The 27,411-nt window shown below is 37.7% G+C and overlaps 1 protein-coding gene across 2 annotated transcripts in view; it reads right to left on the minus strand.

Moving 5' to 3' along the window:
• ARMC2 (armadillo repeat containing 2) overlaps positions 1-27,411 on the minus strand; it is a 68,432-nt gene that overhangs the window by 3,514 nt on the left and 37,507 nt on the right. For both annotated transcript variants that reach the window (XM_050894257.1, XM_050894256.1), the window contains 7 exons: positions 24,097-24,242; positions 21,748-21,847; positions 9,071-9,392; positions 7,369-7,491; positions 5,350-5,463; positions 3,777-3,909; positions 1,343-1,500 (listed from right to left, as the gene is read on the minus strand). In XM_050894257.1, the coding sequence (XP_050750214.1) occupies positions 1,343-1,500; positions 3,777-3,909; positions 5,350-5,463; positions 7,369-7,491; positions 9,071-9,392; positions 21,748-21,847; positions 24,097-24,242 (1,096 nt within the window). The remainder of the gene's footprint in view (positions 1-1,342; positions 1,501-3,776; positions 3,910-5,349; positions 5,464-7,368; positions 7,492-9,070; positions 9,393-21,747; positions 21,848-24,096; positions 24,243-27,411) is intronic.

Below are 27,411 nucleotides of genomic sequence, written 5' to 3' on the forward strand. Positions count from 1 at the left end.
AGCCTGGACTCTGCAGTCAAATTAATTGCTGGAATAAGCAGTGTTAAATGCAGAGGAAAAGATAAGTAAGAATTTTCCAAAATAAAGATGTATATTCCTTGCTGCATGCCAGAAAATTCAAGCACGATTGTGGCTATAAAGTTTGCAGTTCTGTTGCAGAATGTTAAGTAGTGCACTAATGATCTTGAAACACCGAGTATTTTCAGATAAACAGATGGAATTACTGCTCACATTAAGATATGCTCTATCATAGCAAGGAATGTAATGCAAGGAATGATTATAACAATGACTAACAGTAATTCTGCTGTAACTGGAAAAAAATCCTCACACATCCACGCACTTTTCTGATTGCCTAAAAAGAAAAGACCACAGAGATCTCACTTTCTGCGTGGGTCTGACTCACATGCAGCCTTCTCCACAGCCAGCATACATCTTTAGTAAATTTCCAGTTAAAACCAAATCAAAATTAGTTAAGGTTTGCTTCAATTTCATTTAAATTTCTTTAAAAAAAGATTTTTTAAAAAGATAATTGTAAATGACCTGCCCAAAATAAAATCATAACCAAAGCAGTGCTCATAAAATAAAGGAGGAAAATTACATATAGTGACTATAGGACTATTACATAGCAATTAAACTCTCTAAAATTTGAAGCAAACATAGATGTGCAGATGAGAAGATCCAACTGGGTGAACGAATCAGGGTCTTAACATTCACCTGTAGGCACCTTCCAGCCTGTATTTGTGGAGGAGCACAGCCTCCCTAGCTTTAGGGAGCAGATGAGAAATTGTCAGGATGTTGCCCTTGCCCACAAGGAGATCACGATGAGAAAAGAAGGGCGGCCAAGGGACTCTTGTCACAAGCAGCAAGCTCAGCCCGTTGCACCACACAGCCCTCCGGCTGAGGGGAAAAGCCTTATTCCCCAGACTGCCCGGTGTGTGCTGTGCAGTAACCAGGTGCATCACAGCTGAGCCCCTGCTTCTGTCAATACCTGCAATGACCTTTGAGGCCAGAAGGGCCCACATCCAGCCAAAAGTATGTTTTGCACTGAAGGTCTACGGGATAGTTGGCTCAAGCAGGCAAAAAGGCAGCTGGTGAAAAGCATTAGCAGCATGCTAACTAGACAAACTAGAGTGGGGAGTAACAGCAGCCGATTCCACCTTGGCAATCTGTAAGATCTGAGGGAACGTGCTGAATGGCAATAGACCACTGTGGTGCTGGTTAGTCTATACTGGCCAACCCCTTAAAGCTGCCTGACAGACTTCCCACCCAAACTAATACTGCTTTGATTTTGCTCCTTCTATTTCTTTTATTAAGGAAAAGAGACCAAGATTATGAATCTCACCTAAGAGTGATGTGAGCAGCACCAGCAACGTGTCAGTATCTTCTCCAAAGCATGAGGCCGCACTCGTGATGTTTTCACTGTAGTTCCACAGGGTTTTGCATATCAAACAAGCCAGCTGCCAGTCTGCTGGCCCAAAGTCTTGTAAACAGTCAACTAACCTGTCAGTATCAAACAAAAACAGTGTTTTGCTCCATGTAGTTTTCTCCTGAGCCCTTCAAAATCTGGCAGTCTAGAAATGTATGCAGACTCCATGAAAGTTTGCAGGGAAATTCCACATTAATAAACTTAAGATGCTACTTTCTTCCTCAGTAACTTCCCCCTTTTCATTTAGTCTAGTTCCCTAAGGATGTGAACATGCCTTTTGTCTATACATATGTGCATATGCCTGCCTCCATCTGTCCATGCCCTGTAACTTTTTAACCCAGCTGACCAATTTCAATCACATACATCACAAATGTAACCATCTCAAAGACACTAAAATTCCATCAAATTTCATGACAATCTGTGACTGTCCCCAATCTGTGGCTACCACTAGAGCAGAGATTGCAACGCAAGCCAAACCTTATCAGGCACCAAGCATTCATCTGGAAAAGATGGTATGAGTGCAGAAAAAGCTTCAGTCAGAATATCCAGCTTATTACACATCAGAGGATCACATCAGAAGACAAATCCAAAGGAATTCGCTACTTCCATGACTCACAGAATTACCTTTTACATTCGGTGAAGTCTGACTATTTTGCAGATCTCGCCCCTTCTTGTATTTCCTCAGCCTGCACTCCCAATGGACTCCTCTCAGAAATGCCAGTTTTATTAAGGACTGTTAGGTTCTTGACCTTTCTCCCAATCTCACTTCCTTGCAGATACCAAATGCAGGCTAGATCATAAGCAGGACACTGAAATTAAGCTATAACTTTTCTGCCTGCACCAGCTTATGTACAGTAGCTATCCAGAGTTCCCATTACCAAACAGCAGTGTTCACAAGTCCTGGGGCAGCAGAAATAAACGTCGTTTTTCACCTGCTGTCCCTAGTGACCCCTCTAATAGTAATCCTTCACTGCTGTTCTCTTCCCCAATCCTACGACCCCATCTTTCCCTCACTTCTCTACTTCACTGTGAGATTTATAATCTGGTGATTAGTAAAGGGAACACGGGATAACTATTACATTCAGGTATGGCTGAAAATAGCAGTAATTGAAAAGCAACCAAAAAGAGGTTTGCTTTTTCTCTCCTCTCTGAAGGCAGTGATTGTGGAAGACTGGGAGGCATCTAATGAAAAGCCAAAAGAACCTGCCCTAATTTTTTGAAGTTTAACTCCCTGATGAGACTAACTCCATGTTTTATTAGGGCCACTATATATTGGTACAATAACCTCATTTCCAAAAATCCACAGGGCTGGTTTGGCACAGTCAGGATGACCTCCTTAACAATCACTTCCAAATTCTCTAGATTTATTCCATATTGTTACTGTTTTTCCTTCCTTCTTCACAATTTTTCAGACAGAGTATAGAAAATTCTATATTCTATATGATTTTATATTCTACAGAATATTCTATATAATAGAAATTTCTCACATTTATTATTCAATTTGCCTGTAACATTTTTAGTCTTCTTTTTCAGCTTTATATTTTTTAAGTTAACTAGAACATGGGAAGGAAGGATGAGTAGACTGCATTGTTTACATTGTATAAAAAAGTAATTATATGCTGTATGAACAGGAAAGCATTTCAAAGTTAGGCATATTGTTTCATAAATACGGGTTGTATCAACTGCTTTACAAGCATAGGAACAGGATCTTTCATGTTGCTCCAATTAAGCTGGATCCACTATTATCTGAACATCAAAGCCACAAGTGTTGCATCCACGGTGGTTTTTCAAGATCTAATACCACTTACAATATAAGCGCCTTAAACTTGAACTCCCGGAGAGAGGAGACTCAGGAGCTATTCTCTGCCGAGCATGGCTACATCAGATACTTTTCCCTACAGTACTAAGTAGTTACAAAAATTGCAAGAGACCATGTGGGATATCATAGTTCCCGAAGTAATCTTCACACTTAAAACAGATACACATCAATAGTGCCTATTAACTGTAGCCCACATAGGATTCAGTTAAGTCAAGCATAAGCAACTACTGCAAAGCCATGCCTTAGTTGCTTTGTTGTATGGTACTTTCCTCTGCTGTATATATCAGGAGGATCTTTGGGAGATTATTCTATAGTTTTTGGCTCTCCAGTAGGCTAAACCACTCTAATGCTTTTGCAAAAAAACATATGAAAGAACATGAACGGCTCTCTCTTGAAGAACATTAGATTCTGAATATCTATTAAGTATGTATCCTTATTACAAGTTATTGGCCCCAGTAAAAAAGAATATGATTGAAACTCTGGCCAAACTACTCAAAATTGCCTTTTTCGTAAGCATAATCAGGTACTTACTTTCCAATTCCTCCTTCTTCCATCAGAAGAGCTCGTTTGTTCTTATCTACTGTGAGATTGAGCAGAACTCCACAGGCAGAAAAACAGACATCTTGGTTCTTGGCATCAAGCAAAGCAATCATGAACTTGTATACTGGATTGTAAAGAAGGAAACAATATTACTGGGAAGATGGACTTAGCATACAAGTGGCATTACAACGTACTTTTTAAACATGTGTACTTAGAAAGCAGTCAAATGCAGGATACCCTACCCAAAAATTTAACCTTGTAGCATATTACTGTGACATTTGTAGAGTAGGCGCATGACCCAGAGTACCAGCCATTATTACATCATGCTGAACACCAATTTTCTTCAAAACAACACATACAAAATTCTAGTTATAAAAATACACCAAAGTAATGTGAAAACCCAGTCAGAAGAGGTTAAGTTGACCAAACTGAATTACAGCTTATTTATTAAAAGTATCACCCTCCTTTCAATCGCACAGTCAGCAGAAACTGCTAGGATTTGGCATCTGGCACTCAGAGAGGGAAGTTCTTACCTCCGTGAGTGGCAGGGTTGCCCTAGACTGCACCAAGTCCAGCTGGAACTGCTGCAGCCTGGGGCCCCTGCGGGAGACAGGCAAGAAGCAGACACTGGACGTGCAGCATCTCGCAGCACTTGCTGACACTGAACTCAGCAGGCAGTGGAAGGCAACCCCAGCGAGGGAGTCAGTCTTGCCTAATGGAGAGGCAGCCTACCAGCTCTTCCTGAGCTTGGCACACCAACACCACAGTCTCTCCCATGTGGAAAATTCAGTCCTTTGACTGAGACAGCTCATCAGCAACCAGCTACTAAGTGTCTGTTCGCCTTTTGGAGATACCTTCTCATCCAAAAGCGGTGATACGTCCACCCTTTAAAGAAGGGGTTGTATATTGTGGCGTATCACCTCACTTTCAGTACTGACAGGTAGATACAAAAAAAATTTACAGTGAACTAGTGTTTAAGTAAACTTATGACACACCTTCTGTGGATAGCAAGGAGTTGCCATTTTTCCCAAAGCTCTTTAGACACCCAAAGCAAAAGGACTTGAGAAGACTTGTATCCTACTTCACCCAGAGGCAAATGGGAGGTCTCTTTGTTGAGGCAGTCAAACATCTTAAATGCATGTCACAAAGTGCTAACAAGCTGTTGAACATGGGAATCAAAAATCTGTGATTATGAACCTAAATGAGAATTTAGTTGCATTTGCATTTTATATCGTATCACTACTAACCTGTAGGATTTGAAAAACTGAAGGAGTGAAGGGAAATTTCAAAATTATAATCTTTAGGAAAAACAGCGTTTTTGTAGTATTTACCTTTGTGAAGGCACCATGGCATATTTTTCCTACTCCAATATTTCCATTTCAATGAAACTGAAATAAAATGGTGTTTATGACGACTACTATTGGATTCTACCATTTTGCCTAATTTGCAAAATATCAGAGAATATTGCTTCTACCCTTTAACTGAGACAGCTTATTAACAATCTTTCCTTTTTAGAACTATGGACATTTAAAACAGGACTCCTACAAATGCAAAAGTAACTCACTCTTTTTCTGTATGATGAAGTCACAGATCTCATGATACTGGGAAAGATTGCCAAAGACTCTGACAGCCTCCACAACTCCATCCATATTGTTGCTCATTAACAGCTTCAAAAGCACTATTGGTTTGCAGAGAAATGAAATAAAAACAATTACTTGTATATCACAAACATGTGCTTGGCTTTTTATCAATAAATATCAGAATGCAAGCAGCAACAGCAATAAATGTAATAAATAGGAACAGTTATCTATCTGTCTGGTTGCAGTGAAGGGGGTGAGCTGATGGTAGAACAAGAGCTAAATTGTGTAGGGCTTTGAAGATGAGACAAAGAGCTCCAATATGGGGCTAAATCCAAAGGAACAAATGAGTTATGAAGATAGCCTAAGCACAGTTGTAATAATGGGAGCCAGTTTTGCTATACAGTGTTGAGTGGGCTCCTGTGAAAATCCCGGAAGACAAAGAAGGAAAAAAATGTTGTAATATATGAGAGAATTGATTTAGATCCTGAAAAGATGGTCTTATGGTGGGATGTCTCCTAAAACTCAAATTATTTTCTGACATTAGCTCTATTTTCTCTCAGTGCTGCTATAACAAGCAAACACATTTTCTCTGAACAGCTACTTAATATTGCCTCTGGTCTGAAGCATTTACTTGCTTGCTGCTTTCCTGCTTAGCAGTTTCACATATGATCAGCATGTAACTTCAGCAGACAGAATGAGACCTTCAGCATTTCCTAGGAAGAGCTGCCATCATGTAGGTTTTCAGTGCACGGCAAAGGAGCGATGTTACAGAAGTTACATTTATCAGTCTTCTGTGAGCATGAAGTGAACCACTGAAATCAGTCCATCATATAAAGGACTCAAATCAGTCAACCCTTAACCCTTCTACCACAGAAAAGTGAGAGAAAAAAAAAAAAAATAGAAAAGAGGTTGGCTTCGTTCACATTACTTCCATCTTTGAATGTTGCAATATTGAACATGCCTTGAACTTGTCTTAAAGAGATGTCTGAAATGATTATTTTTTGTCTTTGGGATCCACCACTTGTATCAAACAGCAAGTATTCTCAAAATGTCTCCTGGAGGAGGAAGCCTGCTGGTCTTCCATCAAAAGGTTTTCTCTCTCCTCAGTTCAGGCAGAGGAAAGGTGATGGGACTGGTTCCACACGCTAACAATAAAAACAGGAGTGGGAGAGCAAATGGGACAGGCAGAGAAGCCATTTGTTTCCACATTTCTCTGACTAGCAATAAGAGACAGCTGGCTTATGGGTGATAAAATGACTCGTGGCAGAACAGCAGAACTGTTACCTAGAGAGCATATGATGTCTACCAGTCAGGGCACTAGGTTGACAGCCAGAATATTTTTTCCTACTCCTCATTCTAAACTGTTGTGCGAACTTCAGGCTCCGTTTCTCCCCCATGTCTTGTCTATTTAGAGAGAAAGGTATGCAAGACATAGACTTTCTACCTTTTGTATAACATGAACACAATGAGTCCCAGAACTCAGATGCAGTTCCTACACATCACTAAAATATGACCCTTGTCCATACTGTCAGAGGGGAGAGAATCACACAACTCCTATACTGCCAATGGATTTATAAGCCAAAAACAGACATAAATCAGATTTTGCAGGTCTAGAAGGTACTAAGAAGAAAAAAAAAAAAAACCTTTCTTACCATACTCTGATTAGAAGTAAAAAGCCACATGATTATTTAGGCTCAGGCATATGGATTTTGAACAAGTCTAGCAAAAATTGCTAAACAGAAAACAATATGGCAAATTCCTTTTGGGAGGAAAAGAAGGGGTTTTGTCAACAACCTAACTACTTTCACACAAGCCATAGAATTATGTTCCAAAAGAATGAGAAATCATTATGGGAAGAAATTAGCCCTATGAACTTTATATTCCTGCAACATGATACCACAAAACACTATCAGTGTCTTTATTTTCTGTAGTGTCAAAATATAGCATGAATAACTTCCACTTCCAAAAAGCTATAGAAAAAGTACTAGTTTAAAAGTCCTTACTTTCAGCAATGTGTAGCTTCTTGTCTTGAACAGCAGAACTTTTCACTTTGTAGTAGGATAAATTGTTGATTGTTGTTGCAGCATTGATGACCAACTCCTCACAGTCATCAACTGACTTGTATTCTGATAGTAAAAAAACCCAAAAAACATATGCATATGTAGATACACACACGCACATGAGTCTAACGTAGCAGTGCATTATATATATTATAAGCATTATATTTTTTTTTATATATCTATATAAGCAAACTGAATCATCGTTTACATGGCCACTATTACAGACAACTATTCTGTTTTTCAGGAACATGGCAGAAGCTAACAGGAATGGCTGATCCAAAAATGGCAATACGAAGTCACTCTTTCCAACTCTTCATCTACAGAAATCATTGTGACTAAGGCAGCATGGTCTAAAATCTAGTTAGTTAAGGCATTTTACAGATCCTATTTGCTGTTTTAAGATGGAACCGAGGAGAATCCACATGCAGAAATAGGCCTGTGTGATAGACACAGAGAAATACCAAGGACTATTATACTGAAATGTCAGGTACCATGAAAAATTGGAAAAAACAAACAAACCAAACAAACAAACAAAGACTTCTTTAACAATATTTGAAAGATTGTCTCTCAGAGTTCCTGACAGAATGTTAACCAGTGTAAAATTACACCAGCAATTCTGAAAGTTGTGTATACCGATTTATCTGAGGTTTCTGGCCTCAGAAATCAAGAGTGAAGGAAATAAAAGATGGGTAAGTTCACAGGGAGAGAGAACATTTTGTAGTAAACTAACTGATACAGTGCTCAAGAAGAGGGGAGGGTGGCAGAGAGAAGCTTTGAGGCTCAAAAGTGCTTACACAATGATTAAGACAGTTCCAACCCAGGAAGCTCCTACAGAGCTTAAGACAGAAAGGACGAAGTTGTGAGTCTGCCTTCTCTAATCCCCCATGGCTGGTGGGTAAGACTGGTAAACTAGCATATAATCAGGTTGATTGTCTTTACATAATATTTAATGTTCTCATCACACACTAAAATATACTGAGTTCTTTGAGAGGTATCTTGTCACTGCTAAACTCTTACGGGGAGAACAGACTGCCCAGTCCTAGCCTGTAATTAGATTTACAAAGCGATCAGTAAGTGGTAAAGAAACTGCAGTCCTAAGCCTCTGTTTGGAGGGAAAGGGACACTCTCGAGATAAAGGTTGGAAATCTGAAAAAGAAGAAAAAATAAGAGGAAATTTTTCGAGGAGGCTGAAAGGTATGGGTGCAGGGAACAAAAAGAATACTTAATCCAGAACAGTCAAAAAACCTGCAAACCTTAAAAAAACCCCACCACCAAACACATTTATGTAGCATCTGGTAAGAACAGACTTCCCTTATATATGAACTCTCAGTGAGATGTATTTAAAATAAAATTTGTTTGCTTATCCTTAATGATCATATATGCAAATCTGATCACTGAATTAAACACTTCTACAACATCCTTCCCCAGACACTGAAAAGTCAGTACCAAAGCAGCAATGCTTCCACTGTCTCAAACAGGCTTTCTACATAAAACAGTTTATGAGTATCAGCAGATTGACTTTGTTATTTTAGCAATGGAACTGATTTAGTTATGGCTCGACCTAGATAAGAAGATCAAGTAGAAAAATCCTAAACTCTCCTTACAGACTGAACAAAGATAACAAACACAATATAGATTTTATTACCTAGTACTGTAACAAGTAATTCTACAACACGATGGGCAGCTGCCAGAGCTGCTCCTATGCTGGGATGAATGGAGAGATTGGCCAGCACTCTTATCAGTTTTATCAGAACATCTTCTGCTTCTGAAGGATGCTTTGGGTGGTTTTTTCCTTCCCCTCCTCTTTCATGATACCATTTCTGTGCATTCAAATCAAGGTCACGGTAGGTTTGGAATAATGACATCAAGGTGTTAACACTTCCTTTTTCTTTAAAAAATTGCTCACAGGCCTGGTTATTCTTTGCTGTTAAATTACCAAGAATGAAGATGATACGGATAACCAAATCCTGCAATAAAATAAATAAACCATATTACAAGGAAAACATCAGAAGCTATTACCTGCTTAAAAAGAAGATAATACTTAATTTGCTTCACAATTCAGTTAATAGCAGGTCCAGAACAACTGAAGGAATGCCATATACAGCAACTAGAAATAATTTTTTATGTTGCTATATTTCATAACTCAGTTTATAGAAGAAATAAAAAACACCTAACAGAACTAGTATAGCATTAGGGTAATTACTAATGGGATATACTTAGTATAGGTCGTCTATTTTTACCAAGCCCACAATAATCTTAAAACAGCACTTTACATAACTAGAATAATCATATGGGCCAGAGCTTACTAATCTTTCAAGTAAGCAAGTGTCAGTTGTAATGGCCAAAGACGGTCACCTTGTCTTCTTCTCTAGGCCTGTTACCCATTGTAGAGGTTGAACTACTTCCCCTTGATTTGTTACTGTTAAATCCATGTTAGCTCTTACTCATTTCCTTGTTAAGTCCAATTGCTTACAGATAGCTGAATTATTTGTTCCAGATTTTTACCAGAAATGTAATCTAAATTGACCAGTCTGTTATTCCCCAATTCCTCCTCTTTCTCCTTTTAAAGACAGGTGCCCTACAACCTTGCAATCCTACATAACTTTTCAAGAATCCCAGAGACATTACCCTTTCTGTCCTTTTTTAAGCACCAAAGGGTAAATTTCATCAGGTCTAGCTGGTTTGAAAACACTTAAATATGCTCCAGCTCATTTTTTAGTGATACAAGAACTTAGGCTGAAGTAGACAGTAATCATTTGATCATACTTAACCCTTTCAGAAGAAGCAGCAAAAAAAAGCATTCCACACTTCACTATTCACAGTGGCATCTGTCAATAATTCTCATCATCTTCTGAACACTGCAGCAATTATTTCCTTATTATCTTCTCATTATTAATGTACTATAGAAAGTTTTCTTGTTTCTTTTTATGTCCCTCTCTAGTTGCATCTCATTTTGTGCTTTTTTTCTGATTTTGATTTTACATGTTCTTGCTACCCTTTTATTCTTATCATTGCTAAATGAGACCTACTTTCTATTTTTATACGGTATCTTGAGATCTTATGATTTAACCAAGTTGCTCTCTTGAAGCACTTTCTATCCCTGCCCTTCAATGGGATATAGAATTACATCTCTTGTTGCTTCATTTTGGACATACTGAGAAATAGCCTTTTTTTGGCAAGACTAGTGGATCCTAACTGAATGGCATTCAACAACATCCCCATCTTTTTCTTACCCACCTGTATGGAAGAAGAAAAAAATAAATTCTGAAAGTCTGAACTAACCAAAGTATAAACTAATAAAAACATTTGCCTGTGTCACTTGCATCAAAACCCACTCATTTCCAGAAAGAAAAGTCCATAGCTTCATCTTAACAGTACAGGTAGAGTAACAGCATTTCTTCAAGTACAGCACAGCCATCTACCCTTAGCTGCTAAACCGCTGTACTTGCACTAACCTAGAATTTTGCTAAACAATTTACATACTGTTTTTCTTCAAATATAATAGATATTCTAATCCACCCTAGTATTAATAACATAAGTTAACCAGGCACAGTCCAACTTGTTAAAGTATACATACTAATACTGAAGGAAAAAAGATGTGTAAGCAGTGAATCCTTCTTTCATACATGCTTTCATCAATAAGTTTCAGGTCTTGAGCCTCTGCCACAAGACATTGGCAATAACACCCTCTTAGGGTCAAGAAGATGAATGCTATTCCTGAATATGAGAAGCAGGCAGTCTCCTAACTGAGGAATAGGTTCTCGCATCCATGTATTTAATACGATCACTCTGTAGGACCCACTTCCACTTTTTTTTAACCAGGCATCATATTTTTGCTAGCATCTAAATGTCATCAAGACAAATTTTTATGAACATCTTACTGACTAACCACTAAGTTTTCACCTTTGCTGGCACAACCCCCATTTCACAAAGGCTGTAAGAATTTGAAACAAACAACTGATGAATCAGAAGGGAGAACTGAAAAAAGCAAGCAGTCTAGTTTGACTCGTTTATATTGACTTTCTAATTTTGGTCAAAACAGTATCAGCCCAGCAACAGCTCTACCCAATCAGAAAACAGACAAACAGGTACCGTACAGCAATCAACTGATATTTTGAGAAGTGTGATCTCAGCTGTGCCTTCCACCTACAGGCTAGCAAAACAAACTTATAAAATACTTCTTTTTAGCTAAGCACATCCGGTTTTAATAGCATATTACCGAAGTTTCATTATCTTCCAGTGAAAATTTAACTAGCAGAGTCAAAGAGAAAAGCTGGTACAACTTCTCCCGAGTAGGATAATACTCAAGGGTTTGTATTATTTTTGGCTATATTTTTTTTAAATGCTCATGGGGTAAGCACTGCAAGAGTAAGAAACACCAGCTTAGAATTACTGTGTAAAGAAATACATGTGAAGATGAATGGCATTTTGAAACTGCTTGCAAGACTAAACCTGTACAAGGCCCATGGGCCTTTCTGTAAATAACAAAAAAATCAGTATCATAAATGAGATTATTATGCATCTCCAACTGTCTGGAGTATTAACTGCATATGGAATTTCAGACATTCTTGCACACTTACAGAAAAATTACATTTATCAGATTAATTTATATAATATGGAGGTTTTAACATGTATGGCACTAAAGACAAATTAGATTAAAGATACGAATTACACTCAGTTATTTCATCTTTTTATAACAAGGCATTCATGTGAGACATGCTGTCCAGAGAGTGTACCCAAACCTGATTGGAAGGTTATATATGAGACCACACAGCTTCACTTATACAAACAAATTTGAAGAAACATATCAAGAAAAGCTTGCGAAGGAGAACTGATTATTTTCTTTACTTCCAATCTGTGAAGAAACTGTGATATTTTTGTTTTTAAAGCAGTAATGGGACCACATACTCCATCAGCATTTAATTCTTATTTTTCTGACAACTGGAACATATACATTTGATCACTGATACGAAAGATTTCTTTGCTTACCTACTTGCAAAAATCTATTCCTTGCACTGCCCTAGTAGCAAAGGTACCCAATGTACTTGCTGAGTCACAGAACTTGACAGCAGTTTATCTTGGCAATTAAAGCGTACCTGCCTTTCAGTGTAAAGCATGATGAACAGAGGTACAAATAGTACAGGTTTACTTATCGGTAGGAAAGGAAAGCCAATTAGGTCAGTAATTTCTAACTAAAATGAGATAAATAAGGGAGGGCAGTCCATTCTAGAGTTTGTACACATTGGCCAAGTACCTGTTGTTAGTCTATTTGGTGTCTGGACCCTCAGAAGGGGAGCGGTAGTATGAAACAAAAATTCAGATGCCAGCAGCTGAGTTCCTATTGAATCTCCAGCTGTAAATGAAATGTGCTTTCCATGTTACATGAACGTCAGTGGAGGTAGTCAAAATTCTACCACCTGCCCAGCAGTACGAACTGCTTCTCATTTAAATCTAATTTACACTTCATTTCCAAATTTGTATTTCTGCTTTATTATGTACCTTGGAAAGAAAATTGGAGAGTTTTCTTTGCAGGGTCTGATAGTCTACTTATAGACAAAATAACAGTAGTTATGCCATCCTGGAGCTAATCTCTTCCAAACACAGTAAGGATTCATCTTGAAGTGACATTCTGGCTGTGAAAATTCCTGGTCAAACCCAGAAATAACAAATGATCCAAAATGAAACTTGATTTAAAGAAGGAAAAAAAAAAAGGGGGGGGGCTGTGTTAGAATACCCTGGAAGTATCAAAAGCAAATCAAGAAGTTCTTGACTGAGGGACCTTGCCACAGGACCCTACCCAATAGTTTCTACATCCAAAAATCTGATCTGTGTAGGTAAACTTTTCAGAAAGGGGTTCATTTGCACTTAGTGACTTTTACAAATGAAGAACTCATGTCCTTAGGTTTGTCTGCGGACATCTGGAGATCTGGGAAAGGTAACGAAGAAAAGCAAGCACATTGTCACCGGAACAATATTTGATGAAAAGCAGTGTACACTCTAACAAAAAACATTTCAGAAATCACGAATTGAAAAAAAAAGTTGAAAACCATATCCCCCACAGTATTGTTCCAGTGATTACTGATCTCCCTGGCTAAATCTTTATTCTTATTACTAGTTTAAATTTGTACAGCTTCAGCCACTATTTATTATCTCTTTTTTCCTAGATTAAAGAATGGTCTACTAACAGAAATGTCTTCCTTGTGCAGATTCTATTAATAGGTAACTTGCTAATGGTCTGACCTTTGTCATTGATAAATTAATTTGCTTAATCTTGGTTTTATTTTTTTTTTAACTCTAATCATTCTTTTAGCTCTTTTCAGAGCTGTTCCCAAGCTTTCAGCATCTTTTGTAGAAATTAATACCAAAAACTAAGGCAAAATATTTTAGTGACAGTGTCTGTCACACCAAGCAGTAAATCTTATTCTTATTATTTGATATTCTAATGTTTACCTATCTAGTAATTACATTCATTCTCTTGTATCTTTTGATACACTAGAACAGCAGGCTTTTATATATCTATGCCAATGAAGGCTGGTTGACTACAAACTTTGAGCTCTACATTCCTGATCATTTTATATTCAGAGTACATATCACATATTCTGCATTTTCCTTACCACTTTTGCCTTTTCTTTCAGACAAAAAAAAAAAAAAAAAGAAAAAATCACAACCAAAGTATTAGGAAGATGCAAATACACTATCAGCTCAGCATGCTGTCAGAAATCATATTGTAGGGAAATGGTGACCTTCTGTAGTTATTCAGATTTATCAGCAGGGAAATTCCTCCAGAGTTGTCAGAATATTTATCCTAAAATGGATACTTCCTTCTTGAAAAAAATGTTAATTCAGAGAGAATGAATGATCAGTTATGAATATGCATGTGCACACACAAAACAGGAGAAAAATCTTGTATTTTTGTTCTTCAATGGTCAATTACTATATTCCCTTCATAGTTTTTTTTAATTGTCCAAGGCACTATTATAATGTTGGGCTAGAGGGAGAAGGAATGCAACTGAAAATATCATAGACTCATAGAATGGTTTGGGTTGGAAGCGACCTTAAAGATCACCTAGTTCCAACCCACCTGCCATGGGCAGGGATACCTTCCACCAGACGAGGTTGCTCAAAGCCCCATCCAACCTGGCCTTGAACACTTCCAGGGAGGGGGCATCCACAACCTCTCTGGGCAACCTGTTCCAGTGTCTCACCATCCTCACAGTAAAGAATTTCTACCCAACATCCAATCTATTTTCTACCCTCTTTCAGGTTAAAACCATTACCCCTCGTCCTATCACTACACTCCCTGATAAAGGGTCCCTCCCCATCTTTCCTGTAGGCCCCCTTTAAGTACTGGAAGGCCGCTATAAGGTCTCCCCGGAGCCTTCTCTTCTCCAGGTTAAACAACCTCAACTCGCTCAGCCTGTCCTCATAGGGGAGGTGCTCCAGCCCCCTGATCATCTTCGTGGCCCTCCTCTGGACCCGCTTGAGCAGGTCCATGTCTTTCTTATGCTGGGGGCCCCAGCGCTGAACACAGTACTCCAGGTGGAGTCTCATAAGAGCGGAGTAGAGGGGAAGAATCACCTCCCATGACCTGCTGGTCACGCTTCTTTTGATGCAGCCCAGGATGCGATTGGCTTTCTGGGCTGCAAGCGCACATTGCTGGCTCATATTCAATTTTTCATTCACTAATACCCCCAAGTCCTTCTCCGCAGGGCTGCTCTCAATCCATTCTCCACCCAGCCTGTATTTGTGCTTGGGATTGCCCCAACCCATGTGCAGGACCTTGCACTTGACCCTGTTGAACTTCATGAGGTTTGCACGGGCCCAACTCTCAAGCCTGTCAAGGTCCCTCTGGATGGCATCCCTTCCCTCCAGTGTGTCGACTGCACCACACAGCTTGGTGTCATCGGCAAACTTGCTGAGGGTGTACGCAATCCCACTGTCCATGTTGCTGACAAAGATGTTAAACAGTGCTGGTCCCAACACCAACCCCTGAGCAACACCTCTCGTCACTGGTCTCCACTCAGACATTGAGCCATTGACTGCAACTCTGAGTTACAAATACAAATATGTATTTGTAAACATAGGAGAAAAGAACAACATTATCTATGCAAGTTCTTCGTAGGGTTACCTTGACAAGCACTTCAGCAGAAGTGGTGGCATAAACAGCACCCACTTTCCTTTCCATCACAGTTTGGTTCCTCTCCCATATCGTTTCCTCAGTATTTGTGAACAAGGAACTATTTGTGTGGCTGTTCAACAAACTAGACTGGAAAGCAATGCAGGTGATAACCCAGCAAAGGACTGGGGTTCTTTTTTTTCAGTTTTAAGGTTATTGGAAGCTGGGTCAGTTCTGTGACATGATGTATCATGCTGTCACACAAACAGCTGTCCTCAGCCCAAATGAGGGATGGCGCAGAGGGGAAAAGAGAGTAACAGAAACACAAAGAACACTTATGTCAGCACTGACGACCATTTCTTTAGAGGCAAGCTATGGATACAGGAACACACCACCACACCCCCCCAATAAAAATAATAATAAAAAAAATCTTTGGTATCTCATCAAACTATGATGCCACTGAGCGGAGTACCAATAATACTCCCAAAGCATTCAAGAAGCAAACACGTATATCTGAACTAAACATAGCCGCAGCATTAGACTCTATTGTTAAGAGCCTGTGGTTGCTTTGGGGTATTGCATGACTTATGTTATATGACTGACTGAAACAGACAGATAGTGGGTTCCTGGGAGCTCATCACAGAATTCTCCATAAGCCAGCCAAAAAAAGAGCCAGGAAGGCCAGTCACTGCATGCAGATAAGCCTTCACCTAATAAATAAAGCCAGAAACAAAGTGGAGTAATTCTCTGCATTTACAGGCCCCATCTGTGACAACCTTCCCCACTGCAGCAATCCTAAGAGCAAAAAGGACATTCAACAGCCCTGAAATTAGTCTTTTTCTTGGAGGGAGACAAGAAAAGGTCTCACAAGCAGAAGCCTGCTTGCTCACAGAAAACTATAAACTGATTTGGGACCCGCTACCTGGTAGATGCATTTGGGAAGAAAGCTGGGCAGATCCAGGCACAGTGAACCCAATAAATGCGGACATCTTAGAGAGGATGACGAGGCAACATCAGTCTATTCTTCATTTAATAAATTGTTTCTGATAAACTGATTGTTAAATCAAACAGGTAAAGCAGCATGCAAACTATAATTGTAAATTAGTGCAGTTCTACTAGCTGATGCAAGAGATGCAAAAATAATAACAAATCTTTTCAAACATATCAGGACCAGGAAGTTTGCCAGAATCTGCAGAACTAATTGATGATCAGGATAAAACAGGAGCATTCAGAGAAGAAAATGTCATTGCAGAGAAGCTAAATGAGTTCTTTGCATTGATTCATGCCCACTGTAAAAGCAACTGGAGAGATCTCAATACTACAGCCTTCTCTGGGGAAGGCTCATCAGAGGATCTGTCCAAAACTGATCGCAAACAATTTTAAGGAACAAACTAACAAAACAAACAGTAACAAATCACCAGGACTGGATAATCACCCAACAGTTCTAAAAGAACTAATTAATTAAATAGCTTAATTACTAACAGTGATGTGCAACCTCTCAAAACTGCCTTGATGCCTAAGGACTGGAAGGGTAACAAACATGAAAAGGATCCAAGTGAGATTCAAGTCTGGTGTCTGTGCCAGATAAATTAGAAGAGACCATAAAAAAGAACAATAAAATTAGTGGACAGTCAGATAAATGCAATCAGCTTTAAGACTCCTAAGTTCTGAGTTACCCAATTCTTGAGTTCTTTGAAGGGATCAACAAACATGTATAAAGACCACCCATCTGGTATCACCCATGTGGCTTTCCATGAGACTTTTGACAAAGTCACTTACCAAAATCCTAGAGAAACTAAGCAGTCATGCTGTAAGGGAGAATGTCCTGGTGTAGATAAATGATTAGAGGATGGAAACCAGAGCAAATTAGCAGTTCCTGCAATGGTGGAAGATGACCAGTGGAATTCCACATGGTTCTGTGCTGGGACCTGTTGTGTTCAAGTTGTCCATAACCAACATGGAAAAGTGGGTGACAGCAGTGATATGGGAGAGTTTGCTGATGACACTGAGATATTCAAAGTAGCAAAGATGAAGGCTGACTGAAGAGCAGAAAAAGGATTTGTAGTCAACTGGTAATAAAATAGCAAATGAAATTTAAATGCATATAAACATGAAATGATGCAAGTGGAAAAAACACAGAGCAGACATACCTTCATGTATAAAATTACAGCCTTTGAACCAACCATAACCACCTCGAGAGCAATCTTGGGGTTAATGACAGATTCCTCAGGGGGGTTTAATGCTCACAGAAGGTCAAGAAAGCAAATAAAATATTGGGAATTACTGGGAAATAAAGTTAGGCAGGCATGCAAATCTATGATATGGCCACATCTTAACTGCCATGTTCTGGTTTCCTCACTTCAAAAAAAGATACAGGAATCAGGATTGTAAAAAGTTCTGAGAAAAGCAACACGGATGCACAATGGTATGGAATAGCCTCTATATCAGAAAGGACTAAGTAAGCAAGGACTCTTCAGCCTGGAAAAGAAGTAACTCGAAGAGGGTATGATAAAGGTCTAGAAAGTCAGGGGTGGTGTGAAATGAATATCGGGATTAAATATTCACCGACTTTTCAATGCAAGAACCAGAGAGTATCAAATAAAGATATTAAAGGCCAAATTCAAAACAAGCAAAAGGAATTATCTGTGCAATGGGTAGTTGCTATGGCAACTCCTTGCCAATGGATGTTTAACATGTTAGAAGTTTATATGGGGTAGAGGGGAGACTGCAGAATTTCATGGAAAAGAAGTCAACTGAGGTTTATTTCATACACAGAGAACCACAGCTGGCTGAGGAAGTTTCCAAACTGGAAAGAGCTGGAGGTTTGGTAAGTATAGACAGGAAGTATCGTACATGTTTGCTCTGTGTTTACTGTTCTCTAGGTATCTGATTTTCACCGCTGCCGAGCATAGATAGTAGGCTGGATGAACCTTTCATGTGACCCAATGTGATTATTCTTTTGCTGAATAGGCAATTGCTGCATCCAGTGATATCAGATACTTAACAAATGTTTCCTAATTAAAAAAGTAGGCTACACTAAAGTATAAAGGGACTTTTCTATACAACAGGCACAAGATTTCTTCTATGCAAATTTTAGTATCACACCCTGTATTTGCGCACTTAGCATTGAAAATAGACTCCTAACTGTACACTGATAAAAGATTACACGGAAGCTGGCAGAGCCCCAAAAGGCCACCTAAGCTCAGGTAGTGCCTGACTTACTGACAGAAGTTACTGCCCTATTTAGGCAATCTCCTTGTTCCAAAAGCATGGCCTCCTCATGACTTATAACATTATCATAGCCTGAGTAAGTCATCCTTTATATAGCTTATCTGAAAAGCTTAGAGATGATAATGATCTGGGAAAGGGGAACAGCATCTTGTTAAAAGATTTCTGGAGATGGGCAGAAGTCTACAATGCTGACTAGAAACAGAAGCATGCAAAGCTCATCCTGCAAGACAGAGGCTCTACACAAACACTTCTGACAGCTTTCACAGCATGTGGCAGCCACCAAAGATTTTTTTGTTACTCCACACAAGTAAGCTCCAAAACCAACCACGAGTGAAGTCCAACAGAACATGTACTTCAGATGCGTAGAAAAGCACTGCTGAATTCCCCAGTCCTACCTTGCAGATCCAGCTTTTCCAATCTTCTGTACTCCTCTCCTTATCTAAGACTATGACACATGGAATTTAGCAAGTCTTGCCAACTCAATTTCCCCAAAAGTCTTTCTCATAGAGTTAAATTACTACTCTCCCATTTCTTCTCACTCTTTTACCCAAGAGCGAAAATGAGCTGAGGAAAAAAAAAAAAAAAACCCAAACAGAACTGAAACTGCAGTGTGGTGAGAATAATAGAGACTATTTGGGTGGCAGCTGTGGAATTCAGTGTGTGGTGTGGGAGCAAGTCATTAATCCTATTTCCAGTGCTCACATTTATATTTTCACAATATTTAATGCTTATTTTTAAAGTCACAGTTATGAAAGCACTTGAGAAGGTCTGAATGATGGTTTTCTTTTATTTTTTCCCCCAGTATGTTTCCAGCTGCCATGATTGCCAGTAAAAAAAACCCTGATCCCACGAACTTTGCAACCTGAAAATTCAGAAAACATACACACTTCCTTTCTTAACATATCAGTTCTTAGTCCTGAGGATTTTTAATGCTTTGATTTAATAATGCTGATTTATCCTCCTCTTTGCTTCTTCCCACAGCAGACAATTTTACTCACAGTGCTGTTACTTGTTTTCTTTTCAACGCATACCAACTCACACTATAACTCACTAGCTGTCAGCATTTTAAAAGAAAGATTAGCAGTGCCAACTACACCTCAGGAAAAACATTTGCACTCCTCACAGCTCAAGTGTTTATTATATCCTACAGAAAAAGTGGTGCATTACATTATCTATGTCCCTCTTCTTGTTTCTGCAGGGCTTCACTAAGCTGACAACTGACAGTTGTATGCTTGTTTAAAAACTGCAGTAAGAAATAATTATTCTGAAGACACTGCATATATAATCATCACAACATAATAACTAAGTTTTTTTAATACACAAGCTATTTCTTTACTAATTTGTATTTTCATAGAAGAACTGACAGTTTAACACAAAAACCAATGCTAATCTAGTGAAGAAATATATTCTAGGACCACTTAATAAAGTCGACAAATGAGAAGGTAAATTCTGAACACTACCCGACAACAAACAATTTGAATTTATATATAAACCTACAATTCATTATGATACAAAGTTATTATCTCAGAGGCCTAGAAAAGTTCCCCTTAAAATTACAGATGAACATGGACAGGAAGATGTTACTCAATTTAAGCTCCTTATTCCCAGTCCCATCATTTGTTGAGTTTTTAATACAGTGCTCACAAGGAAAAATAACTATAAATCTAGTAAAATATCATGCCTTTGATATTTCTCATATTATTTACATAGCATTTACATAGCGTTTACCTAAAGTGTCTTTGAAGACTATACAATGCAAGAGCAGCCTGAACCTAGAAATACTCAGATATGCTGCAGAAATGTTAATCAACAGACATTTAGAAGAATAGAAACAACTTAATCTTTGTTCCCCTTCCATGTGTATTATCACAGAAAACAGGGATGCAGCCAAACAGGAAAGGGAGAAATTATTTTTGTATTTGGCAAGCGAAAGAATAGATTGTTCAGCGTAGCCGATCTGGTTACCTTCATTAACTGCCTTTAACAATAGCAACACAAAAGATCTCCTTCCAACAATTCTCCAGGAATTACTAACCCTGGGATAAATTCTATAGGATAACTAAATATCCTCAAACTAGTTTAGATGCTGCAGCAGCCAAGAAAGTTCCTTGCTTTTAAGAATAATCTTAATGTGATTTAATGTTCTATGTTTTGAAACCTTGTTCCACCTTTGATCATCTACGCTTTACATAAAAATTATTTTCTTCTTAAATCTTACCTGGCAATAGAGCTGAGTAATTTGCCATACACGGGGCACTCCACTCTTACCAACGTGGCAATCTTTAAAACTGTGATCCTGCACCAAACTCCCAGAGCCTGGTGCTCCAGTAAACGTAGGAAAGATCACTATGATATAGCAGGACAATACAGCAACATCTGACCCTTGAAGTTCTAATGAAGTTGGTAGCAAGTATACTCTTATAATTTTACTTCGTAATACGAGGCATTTTGACAAACTCTAAACATTTCTTTCTAGGTGAATGTTCCAAATGCAGTATTCTAGACATATGGTTTTCTCTGGTAGAGGAAAGATACGTTCTGATACCTTAGGCAGTTGTCAAGGAACAAATTTTCCTCTGCTTTCAAACTGCTTAACTCTGGAAAAGTCATACTTCTTTTGCAGGGGAGGAGGGCAGGAGAAATCCCAACAATTTCCTACTATTAAATATTCAAATAACTATTTGCTTTAAAAAGTATTTTTTAAAACTAAGAAAAATAATTAAGTACTCAAAGGACTGTTTCTACACGTGCAAAGGATAGACAAGTTAATCAACTATCTGTCCTCTGTATTGCTTTGAATTTTTAATCTAAATGATTTAATTTCAACTATTTACTACTTAGAAATGCTGTCAACCATTTAAAATTTCTATTTGGTAAATGCATAGAAGTAGGTCACTGAAAACAAGCTTGTACACAATAATACACAGACATATCAGAGGATTAATCTATAAAAATCAAGAGATAAAAAAACTGACCTGCTGCTTCTGGTATTTGTTTAGTAGGACTAAAAATAAGATGTAACATCTGGAGCAGTCTGCTAAAGCTGCACAGAAGTCACTGTAGGAAGAAATTTTGCTACAAAGGTACAAAAATAAAATATAAATGAATGAAAACATTTTTTTCCACAAAAGATTATTTTAAAAATCATTCTGCTTTTGACTCTCAGAGCTGTATTTTCCCACAAATTAAATGAATGCCAATACTCTGACTTCCAGTAAAGGCATATGCAGTTACATAAGAGCACAATAGAAGTGTAGCTATCCTTGCCACAGCAAATTATGGGAAGAAGCAAACAGAAGGAGCTTCCCAACCTGCTTGCCATATGGGCACAGTATGCTAACACTAGCACTTCTTAGCGCTAAATGGGAGTACTGTAATTTCAAGATGACATGGGAAGTCAGACAGGAGAGAAAATAAAGGGTCCCTTCCTAATGCACGTCTAGTAGAGCCCAGCGACAGCACTAACAGAACACATCTCTCACCAGCAAATATGGAGAACACGCCTTCTTGCAGTCACGATTTTATCTCTGCATATTCCCTAACAGCTGCTCTGGTCCTACACGGCTCACCTTGACCATTACAAAAATAGAGAATTGGACATGCTTTGGTCATACCAGAAATACTGCAATAACAAAACAAACTAGGATAACCTCTTATTTCCCATGTAGTCAAAACCAGCAAGTATCTGTGTTGATGTTCAATTACAACCAATTATAGCAAGACTTAACAGACTTAGAGAAATTAATAATCTGAATAGATTGAACATATTCTCTACAAAGAAGCTGCCTAAAGTTACTGAGAGAAAAAGAAGAATCATTCTGTATTACTAGAAGACAAAACAAAATTCAAATCTGTGCTCTGTACTGCATAGTATATATTTTTTTCGTGACCGCTATTTCCAGGAAGCTAATTAAATTGATTTTATGGGTAATTTGTATCCTCGGAGCATGCAGTTCACTAAATTTAAGAAAAAAAAATTGAAGCAGTAGGAAAGTTTAAATACGACAAATTACTTTTGCTCCATATTGAATTCTAGATCAAGTAAATGTCCTTGTCAGAATTACAGTGTAAGTATCGATTACATTTAATTACAAACCCATTACCCCACTTTTCATGGCATTTTCCAAGTAAAAGAAATACTCTCTCCGTAGAAGAAGTAAATGTGCTCAAAGTGCTGTAATCATTGCTAGAACTCAACTTATTTTTAGGAACAAAATTAGAGACACAGATGTGGACAAGGTGGCATGGGACTAGGGAAGCAATTCACATGCTTTACAGGTAGCACAAACAGCAAAGGACCAGATTTGCCTGGTTTTAGCTGTGGAGAGGAAGGAATGACAGTCCCTTATGTAGCTGCTCTTCAAAGCACAACCCAATCTCATCTAGCAAGGAGAATGCGATGGATAACTTGGAGGGGCTGAACAGGAAGAGAAGTCCATAGCAGAATCTCAATGAACATGGAGCCACAGGCAACATGACACAATACAATAACAAAGCAGCAATGGCAAATACTTCATCCAGAACGCCATTCATAAATTGCGCTTATAACCCAACTCCTCCTGAAATTACCAACAGTTAATTTCACAACTTCTTCAAAATCCTTAAATTGTCTGCAAGTCCAATGCTAAAGCATTGGATACCGCAAGCTGGTGCTTAGTAACTGGAAGATTTTTGACTGAGAAACTATTCAGACTACAAAAGGATCTTTCCGGGTGATTCACTCATACTGATCTCCCTCTAAAAAGCACATCTTGGGAAGCAGCCACTGAGCTGCTCATAAAACTGAGATTCTTTCAGCGCTTCCATCTGCACACTCAAGCTCTGATCCCACAGATTAATCTCCTCAAACACTCTGTGACAGCTCAAAACAATGAACACTGATCACATTTTCTCTCTTTTGTATTTTATTTCACAATACACAGTGCCTGATATAACTTAAGCTTGTGTAATTTCTCTCACTCATTTTTATAAAACATGGCCTAAAATAGGATTAATAAATACTTAATAATTTACGCAGCTTTAAAAGAAATGGTACTTTAAAAATCTCAATCAGAATCTGTGGGATCAAAGAATGACACAATAAAACAACACATTTTTCACAGGGACAATGAACCCAAGTTTGTATGGCTACAGTTAAACAATTTATCAGTATTAATAAAGACACAATTATCATACAAAATTATTAAAAACTACAGAGCTTTTAAAAAAAACAATTCAATGTAAATCTTCCAATTGTAGTGCTTGATCCTGCCCTCTTTGAGGTCACTCGAAGCAGTAACACTGACTTGACTGCATGCAGAAATAGCACTGTGTTCTATACATACCTGAATATCCTGACAATATAGGTGCATACATCCTTATCATTCACACGCTGCTCTAGCGCCACACAGAGCTCAGAGACTGCACCACTGCCAACGAGTTGGCATCTTGCCAGAGGTAAGTCAGCCAAGTTTCGCAAAGTAGCTGTCAGCTGCATATAGAATATTTAAAGATATATTAATCACAGCCGTCTACAACAGATTCCACACTGTTTTGAAAATTTAATAAAGCTCAGATCTCATTTATAACGTCTAAGGCAGTCTGAACGTATCTACCAATAAGTTATAACAGGAAATGTGTAAGTAACAAAATTGTGTATATTGAAATAATTGTTTGAAAATGAAAGATTGATACTGGTCTGTGCCTGCACGTAACCTCCTTCTTTGAGGGAAAGACGATCTTTCATATGTTTTAAAATCTTGTACGTATGTATACAACCATATACCAATTGGAAATTATGTGAAATGCTGTGGATAGTTAGTGATTTTTTGCATAATGTCTGATTTTGCAAATTTACATTTAAGTCTTGCAAATTAATAATGATATATAATATCATTATGATATATCATATCATTAATTATATAATTATAATATCATTATTATATATCATAATGATATATAATATATATTTTGATAACTATAAGTTATCAAGTTATAAGTTGCAAACTAAGATGAATTGATTTTAAAAGACAATAAAATTTATTTTGTTTAAAAAAAAATTAAAAGTTAATCAAGATCAAGAGAAATCCACTATTCAAGCAATATAAAAATGAAAAGCTGAAGTCCTCAAGTCTATTTTGGAGAAACCAAAATACTTTCAGAAGATACTGTTCTATTTCAAGGAGTTTTAAGCATAAAATATCTATCACTTGTAGATAGGCAAAATGAATCAGCTATTGCATATTTTGAAATGTTCTGGTTCTCTTCCAAGGTAAGGGTATTCAAATGCCAAGGTCAGACAGACAATGACATGTAAGTTAACTGTTGATCTAAACCAGAACTTACTATAAAATTAATGTGAAGTCATTTAATCTAATGTGAATATGGGAATTCTTCAGATTTTCTTTATTCTAAGAGTAAGATATTTAACTTCAATTTGGTTTTAAATGTAGTTTGATAAGGCACAAAGACTATCTGTTCAAATTGTTTGTAATCACAAAAAACTCTAGAAACCAAGTCTTTTATCACTGAATTGGACTGCTTGTCCAGTGATATGAAATTGCTAATTTTAAAGGAAAAATATCACAAAGAGCAGGTTAAGTTGTGTTAAGGAGCTTTTGCTCATAGGATTCTATGCACTACTCTGTCCATTCTCCAGCAGCTCTCAAATTTGCTGTCCTACTTCAACAAATTTGATGAAAGTGTACATGTCTTCAGTTACCACACAATGTTCTGTAATGGAACAATAGGAGAAGGAACAATGTGTCAAAATGAAGAAGCAAGGTACAGAGGGAAAAAAATTCTATGATAATGTGAATGGATTTAACTTCAGCACTAAATATGAAATGTATACTATATTCAGAATAAACAGAAAGTGAACCTATGGAAGCCATTTGCTTCATGTTGCTCATATTTTAAGACGACACCTGGAGTTTTTTGTTATTTTAACTAAACAACTGCAAAAAAAAAAAAACCCCCACATTTCCAGATACACAGTCTTTCACAAGTCACAATGCTTCAAAAATCAACACAATACTGGAGAAATATTTTAAAATAAAAATATTCTGATCGAATATTTTGCTATTCAAAAGTTTTGGTGGAAAAATTCCTGCCAAATAGAATAGACACAGAAGACTCCATTCAGCGCTCACATACAAGATCACAGTCAGCCTAGGATGATATTTGTTGAGCTCTAGCTAAATGTCACAATAAAGAAAATGAAGGATAAACCACATATTAAAAGTGTTGTTCAAACCCAAACCAGGGTTTTCACTGCACCAAAGAGACTTACATACTAGACGATGGAAAAAAAAAAAAAAAAAAAAATCTTTATCAATAGGTAATGGTGCAGAGGCCTCCAAAAAGAAAGCAAAATTTTTCACTGCCTGAGACAGTTAGACAGTTCAAAATCCTCCAGCAGTAAATTCTATCAAGAGGCATCCTTACAGAAAGACAGGTTGGAAAGGAAAAACAATGCAAAATAATGTATACACTTAAATGTGCGAGACAACGCAATTCAGCAGTTCATAGAAGTATATATCTAGAAAAGAACAGTTAGTACACAAGTGAAATTTGAAGAGTACAAATTAAAAAAAATAATAGAAGCTAGCCAGACAGCAGATGAATTCAAGAGATATTCTGATTGCTTCAAGCAGACACCATGATTCAGGGAGAAATGCGTAACCATTGGCTCTAGCAATCCCCACCAGCCCTAATCCTTATGTTGCCATGTGAAAGATCAAATTCACCCAAACAGAAAATTTAACAGCAGACAAATGCTATTTTTAAAGGAGAAGACATTAAGTGCTTTTCAATTAAGGAACATGGAGTACTTATTAAGTCTTGTCAGTGACACTTCAAAAGCCTTGGCTCTTCAATAAGCATTACCATATTTCGTATAAATGTAATCAGACTATTAGGTGAAGCAACATAAAATGAGGCAAAGATGACCTTGGTTTCATGTCCTCTATTAAGGAAAAATAATTATTATTACAAACATTTTTATTCTTATATTGTAGGACTTCTGCATAAAATCCATTGCGTAACAACAAAGAAATCAGAGAGGGACTTTACTCCCACAAAAAGGACCTGGCAAGATTATATATAACACTGCCATCTGGTGATTGTGCAATTATATGGTTAAAGAATGAAGAGTTGGTCCCAGTTAACTGAGATACTTCAGTTATCAGGATTAAGAGATGGCAGAGCCTCCCTCAGAGACCACTGTGACTATTTAAGGTGTTTTTCTCTTCCAATGCAATTTGCTGCCTATTCCTGAAGACTTGTATTTATTCATTATTTCTGTACATCACTGGACATTTGATCTTTTGCTACAAGTTAAAGTATGCCACAAAAACTTCCTTTATTCTGAAGACATGAATCACAGAAGAAACTTTCTTCGATACTACATCCCTGAAAACAGACCTATTCCTACATCTGTCTATGATGACTGAACAATTAACTCACATGGAAGAAATGGTGCACATTAATGTAGATTTGTTGAAGAAACTGATATGAGAAAGTCGCACAGGAATTCCATAGCAGCGGGAATCACTACTTTTCTCACAAGAGGAAGAAAAATGAAGTATCTGTACTACTATAGAAGAGAATACAAAGAGAATACAAGTGAAAAAGCAACCTCAATAAGAGACAGTTGTCAG

The sequence above is a fragment of the Gymnogyps californianus genome, chromosome 3 (assembly GCF_018139145.2).
Source record: "Gymnogyps californianus isolate 813 chromosome 3, ASM1813914v2, whole genome shotgun sequence".
Taxonomy (NCBI): Eukaryota; Metazoa; Chordata; class Aves; order Accipitriformes; family Cathartidae; genus Gymnogyps; species Gymnogyps californianus.